The 5984-nt window shown below is 41.9% G+C and overlaps 2 protein-coding genes across 2 annotated transcripts; both read left to right on the forward strand.

The window, feature by feature from the left end:
• The first annotated feature begins 2423 nt into the window (after positions 1 to 2423).
• Positions 2424 to 3441, forward strand: LOC138895980 (uncharacterized mitochondrial protein AtMg00860-like). The gene is made up of 2 exons (XM_070180748.1): positions 2424 to 2469; positions 3134 to 3441. Exons 1-2 carry the CDS (start codon positions 2424 to 2426, stop codon positions 3439 to 3441), a joined length of 354 nt encoding a protein of 117 aa, XP_070036849.1.
• Positions 3442 to 4002: 561 nt separating this feature from the next.
• On the forward strand, positions 4003 to 5539 carry LOC138895981 (uncharacterized). The gene is made up of 4 exons (XM_070180749.1): positions 4003 to 4130; positions 4398 to 4545; positions 4716 to 5210; positions 5492 to 5539. Exons 1-4 carry the CDS (start codon positions 4003 to 4005, stop codon positions 5537 to 5539), a joined length of 819 nt encoding a protein of 272 aa, XP_070036850.1.
• Positions 5540 to 5984: the final 445 nt, after the last annotated feature.

A 5984-nucleotide genomic window follows, 5' to 3' on the forward strand; every position in this document is an offset into this window, starting at 1 on the left:
GCATGACATTATAAATATTTCCTGATTCACACAGCTATTCAGACTTACAGGTTTAGTCCTTTACTCCATGCTTCTTTCATGTTTGTTGTATATTAATTTTTATGCCTTACATACTTAATAAAATATTCGTACTGACGCCCCTTTTGCCTGGGGGCCTGCGTTTCTTGTCCGCAGGTGTAGGTAGACAGGCTGGCGGTCTCCCATTTGATCCGGAACTGCTATTGAGTTTTGGTATGATACTTTTGTATACATATGGGTATGACGGGGCCCAGTCCCGCCCTTTATACAGTTGTACACTCTATTAGAGGTTCGTTGAAAGTCATGTATAGTTGGATATATATATATATATATATATATATATATATATATCTTTTGGGCATGTTTTCTCACGTATGTTGTTTATATGAATCAGTAGTTTATTTCTAGACGTTATGCATGACCTACACTGATTTCATGTTTATATCTTAGATGAATGCTTAGGGGTGTTCGATAGGTAGAACTCGGGCACTAGTCACGGCCCGTCGGTTTGGGTAGTGAAAAAAGTGGTATCAGAGCAGTTCCATCCTAGGGTTGTCTACTGATCGTATCTAGTAGATTCTTGTTTATGAGTGTGTTGTGCACCACACTTATAAACAGGAGGCTGCAGGACATATAGGATGTTATCCTCCCTTCTTATCTTAGATCGTACGATATGAGGATTCATTTTCCTAACGATATGTTATGTTTTCAGCAATGCCCAAGAAGGCTACAGCCGCCCATAAGGTCAAGTCCGTGGCTGATGAGACTACAAGTCGAGCACCATAAGTTACCAGGGCTCAGGCAGAGTCGCATAGTGGGACTCCATCTAAGACTTCACATACCCTGACCTCTCCAGAGGAGATCCGAGGGGCACCAGTCCCAGCACCCACTCCAGTACCCCCAGCTCCTCAGCCAGATGCACCGGGTTAGGAGATGAGAGATGTTATTCACCTATTGACTCGATTGGTGGCCGCACAGGCTCGACGCCAGGAGGTGGGTATTGGTTATGCATATAGGGTCATTAGTCGAGGGTTCGTGATTCCCTCCGATATTCACTGGAGCAGATCCAAACGAGGACCCTCAGGTATTTATCGATAGGATGCAGAGAACTTTGAGGGTAATGAAGGTCACTGTGACTGAGTCAGTTGAGCTAGCTTCCTATAGACTTCGGGATGTTGCAATTAATTGGTACGAGTCTTGGGAGTTGTCCATAGGTGAGGATGCCAGTCCAACTGTATGGCAGGAGTGTACAGAGGCTTTTCTTTGTCATTATTTACCACCAGAGCTTAGATGGGCCAGAGTTGATAGGTTCTTGACCCTTCGGCAGGGTAATATGAGTGTTCGGGAGTACAACCTTCAATTTGATTCTTTGACTAGGTTTGCTCCTACTATTGTAGCTAAGATGGAGGATCGGGTTCACTGGTTTGTGATGGGGTTGGAGCCGCACCTGCTTAATAACTGCATGTCGGTCTCACTTCATCCAAGCATTGATATTTCTCATATTCAGGCATACGCTCAGGGTGTAGAGGAGCGTAAGAAGAAGTAGAGGGCCGATCGTGAGCATGATAGGGGCCAGAGTAAGAGAGAGAGATATTCATGTCCTTTTGGTGAGTTTCGAGGTGGTTAGAGACAACAATACCCGAGGTATCCAACCTAGCCATCGGCTAGTGCACCCCCTCAGTTTGCCGGTAGGAGATTTGATCGTTCCACCTATCCAAGGCCCAGTTAGAGTTCCAGGGCCTCTAGTTCTCAGTATATGGGTGAGTCAAGTCAGATGAGGCCACCCTTGCCACGATGTGCTCAGTGTGGCAAGCAGCATGCCGGATAGTGCCTCGTGGGGTTGGGTGTTTGTTATAATTGTGGTTATCCAGGCCACATTTTGAGAGATTGTCTGACGAGAGGTGGTGCAGGTATAAATCAGCCAGTGGGATCTGTAGCTGGTTCATCATCATTAGTACTCACCCTCGGGGCAAGGTACACAGGCACCAGCCGGTCGTGGTAGAGGCAGAAGTGGAGCATCTAGCTTGAGCAGTCCTCAGAACCGCATTTATGCATTAGCGGGTCAACAGTATTAGGAGTCGTCACCTGATGTTATTACAGGTATATTATCAGTCTCCTCATATGATGTATATTCATTGATTTATCTAGGGTCCACCTTTTTGTTTGTCACTCCGTTGGTTGCTAGCAAGTTTGGGATAGAACCTGAATTGATTAAACCTTTTGAGGTATCTACACCTGTTGGGGATCTAGTGATAACTAGACGGGTATATAGAGATTGTATAGTAGTAGTTCTTAGTCGTTCTACAGTAGCAGACCTGACTGATCTTGATATGGTAGAATTTGATGTTATAATGTGTATGGATTGGTTGGCTTCTTGTTATGCTAACATTGATTGTAGATCAAAGATGGTTCGGTTCCAGTTTCCAGGGGAGTCAGTTCTAGAGTGGAAAGGTAATTCTGCATCACCGAGAGGTAGGTTTATTTTCTATCTCAAGGCAAGGAAGATGATCAGAAAGGTCTATATTTATCACTTAGTTCGGGTACAGAATGTGAAAGCAGTGTCACCGACCCTTTGATCTATCCCGGTGGTTAATGAGTTTCCCGATGTTTTTCCATGCCTTATGCCAGAGCGGGAGATTGAGTTTTTTATTGACACGTTACTAGAGACTCATCCGATATCTATTCCTCCTTATAGAATGGCACTTGTAGAGCTGAGAGAGTTGAAAGAACAACTGAGGGATTTTGTTAAAAAAGGCTTTATCAGACCCAGTACATCACCGTGGGGATAACCTGTGTTATTTGTGAGAAAGAAAGATGGTTCCTTGCAGATGTGTATTGATTACAGATAGTTGAATAAGGCGACAATCAAGAATAAGTACCCACTCCCGAGGATTGATGATTTATTTGATCTGTTGTAGGGTGTTAGGTGTTTCTCGAAGATAGACTTGAGGTTAGGGTACCATTAGGTAAGGGCACTTTAAGTTTTGTGTTATGTCGTTCGGTTTGACCAATGCCCTAGCGGTATTCATGGACTTGATGAACCGTGTGTTCACACCCTTTCTAGATTTGTTCGTGATTGAATTTATAGATGATATTTTGGTTTATTCTCGTTCAGATGCTGAGCATGCAGATCATTTGCGTACTATGTTTGGAGTTCTACAAGAAAGGAGGTTGTACGCAAAATTCTCTAAATGTGAATTCTGGTTAAATTCTGTAGCTTTCCTTGGACATATTATTTCAGATGAGGGTATCCGTGTTGACACACAGAAGATTGCGGCAGTGAAGACTTGGCCTAGAGCCACGACAACAATGGAGGTTCGTAGCTTCCTGGGTTTGGCAGGTTATTACAGGAGATTTGTAGAGGGTTTTTCTTCTCTTTCGGCACCATTGACAAAGTTGACTCAAAAGGAAACTAAGTTTTAGTGGGTTGATGCTTGTGAGTGGAGTTTCCAAGTATTGAAGGATAGATTGATTTCAGCACTGGTTCTGACACTTCCAGAAGGGACCGATAGCTATGTTATTTATTGTGATGCTTCGGGCATTGGATTGTGTTCTGTATTGATGCAGCATGGTAAGGTTGTCGCTTATGCTTCTAGACAACTAAGAAACCACGAGAAGAATTACCCGACCCATGATTTAGACTTAGCTACGGTGATTCATGCACTAAAGACGTGGAGGCACTATTTGTATGGTATACATGTTGATATCTATACGGATCATAAGAGCCTTCAGTATGTCTTCAAGCAAAATGAATTGAATTTACGCCAGAGGCGATGGTTGGAGCTATTGACAGACTATGATGTTGATATTCTATACCATCCAGGGAAGTCGAATGTAGTAGCTGACGCCCTCAGCCATAGATCTATGGGTAGCCTATCATATTTACAGCAAGAGAAGAGTGAGATAGCCCATGAGATTCATCAACTTGCTAATCTTGGAGTTCGATTACTAGATTCAGGTGATACCAGAGTTACTATTTAGGACATGGCAACATCCTCTTTAGTAACTGAAGTGAAGGAACGCCAGCATGAGGATCATGTGCTAGTTCAATATAGAGATATAGCCCCCCAAAAGGAGAAGACACCATTTGAGATTACAGGAGCGATGAAAATGTATCATGATATCAGGGAAATATACTGGTGGGACGAAATAAAGAAGGATATAGCAGAGTTTGTTGCTCAGTGCCTTGATTATCAGCAGGTTAAGATTGAGCATCAGAAACCCGGTGGATTATTGCAGGCTATAGAGATACCGACTTGGAAATGGGAAGTAAGTAATATGGATTTCATCATGGTCTTACCTCGTACCCAGCGTAAGTTTGATTCTATATGGGTTATTGTTGATAGACTTACAAAATCAGCCCATTTTCTGCCTGTTAGGACTACGTATTCAGTAGACGATTATGCAAGGCTTTACATTAAGGATATAATACGACTTCATGATGTCTCTAAATCTATTATCTCGGATAGAAGTGCTCAGTTTACAGCTAATTTCTTGAGGTCCTTCCAAAAAGGATTGGGGACTCAAGTAAGTCTTAGTACATTATTTCATCCAAGACAGATGGTTAGGCTGAGCGTACTATTTATACACTAGAGGATATGCTACGAGCTTGTGTGATAGACTTCAGGGGTAGCTGGGATGATCATCGTCCACTTATTTAGTTTATGTGTAATAATAGCAATCATTCCAGCATTCAGATGGCTCCATACAAAGCTCTTTACAGACGGAAGTGTAGGTCACCTATAGGATGGTTCGAGGTTGGGGAAACTAAGTTAGTAGGACTAAAGTTGGTACAACGGGTAGTTGTGAAGATTAAGCTTATACGAGAAAGGCTATTAGAAACTCATAGTCGTCAGAAGTCCTATGCAGATAACCGACGACAAGACTTTGAGTTTCAGGTGGATGACTGGGTATTCCTAATGGTATCACCGATGAAAGGGGTTATGAGATTCGGTAAGAAAGGAAAGCTTATCCCTCGGTACATTGGACCCTATAAGATCATACACAGAGTATGCCAGGTAGCATATGAGTTAGACTTGCCTTCCAACATGGAGTCAGTACATCCAGTCTTTCATGTGTCTATGCTACGTAAGGGTATCGAAGATCCTTCTAGAGTCATTCCAATTAATGATGTTCAGGTCACAGAGCAACTATCATATGAGAAAGCTCCCATTGCTATATTAGATAGACAGGTTCGGAGATTGAGAACTAAAGATGTATCTTCGGTTAAAGTACTTTGGAGGAACAATAATGTGGAGGAGATGACTTGGGAAGATGAAGAAGACATGAAGTCTAGGTATCCTCACTTGTTTTCGATTTCGGAGGAGGATCGGACTGAGACATCCCAGCCTTAGGTATGTATATGGTTCTTGATTCATATGTTAGTTATTGTCATTGGTCGTGTGAGGCCATTGGTGTTATTGATGATTATGGCCCTGTGTGGCTTTGTATTGTTGGATTTTCTGTTTGACAGGTTGGTAGTGGTATCATTACAGAGGAGACTTTGCCAAATATTCTATAAATCTCTGGGAGTTTAACATTCGAGGACGAATATTTCTAAGGGGGGAAGATTGTTACACCCTGTGCGTCCCAAGGTGACGTATAATGAATATGAGACTTGTTAATCATGATTTAAAATATTTTAAATTCATAATATGACTATAAATGATGTTTGGATAAAAAATATAATGTTTGGAAAAAATCGGATTTAAGTTGCGGAAAAACCGACTAAGGATTTACCTTGTAATGGAGTTTTTTGAGAAATTAATTTAGTGTGCTATATGAGGTCTTTTTGGGACATATTATATACATACTTTAAGTTCTTAGAATGTAGTTTTCAATGCACTTAACTGTTTGTTCATACGACATCCGGATAAAAAGATATAAGCGTCGGAAGTTAGGCCAATACGAGGGTGCCAAGCTAGCACCTCTTTGACTTTTCAAAGGTTGATATATAGGTCTTAACT

The sequence above is a fragment of the Nicotiana tomentosiformis genome, chromosome 7 (genome assembly GCF_000390325.3).
Source record: "Nicotiana tomentosiformis chromosome 7, ASM39032v3, whole genome shotgun sequence".
Taxonomy (NCBI): Eukaryota; Viridiplantae; Streptophyta; class Magnoliopsida; order Solanales; family Solanaceae; genus Nicotiana; species Nicotiana tomentosiformis.

What these genes read in the sequence shown, in the direction of transcription:
- LOC138895980 (XM_070180748.1), top strand. Translation starts at nt 2,424, where the DNA reads ATGGTTCGGTTCCAGTTTCCAGGGGAGTCAGTTCTAGAGTGGAAAG. An exon ending in GTCAGTTCTAGAGTGGAAAG is followed by an intron (nt 2,470 to 3,133) that starts GTAATTCTGCAT and finishes ATTCTCGTTCAG; the next exon opens with ATGCTGAGCATGCAGATCAT.
- LOC138895981 (XM_070180749.1), top strand. Translation starts at nt 4,003, where the DNA reads ATGGCAACATCCTCTTTAGTAACTGAAGTGAAGGAACGCCAGCATGAG. An exon ending in AAAAAGGATTGGGGACTCAA is followed by an intron (nt 4,546 to 4,715) that starts GTAAGTCTTAGT and finishes TCCAGCATTCAG; the next exon opens with ATGGCTCCATACAAAGCTCT. An exon ending in TTGCTATATTAGATAGACAG is followed by an intron (nt 5,211 to 5,491) that starts GTTCGGAGATTG and finishes TCTGTTTGACAG; the next exon opens with GTTGGTAGTGGTATCATTAC.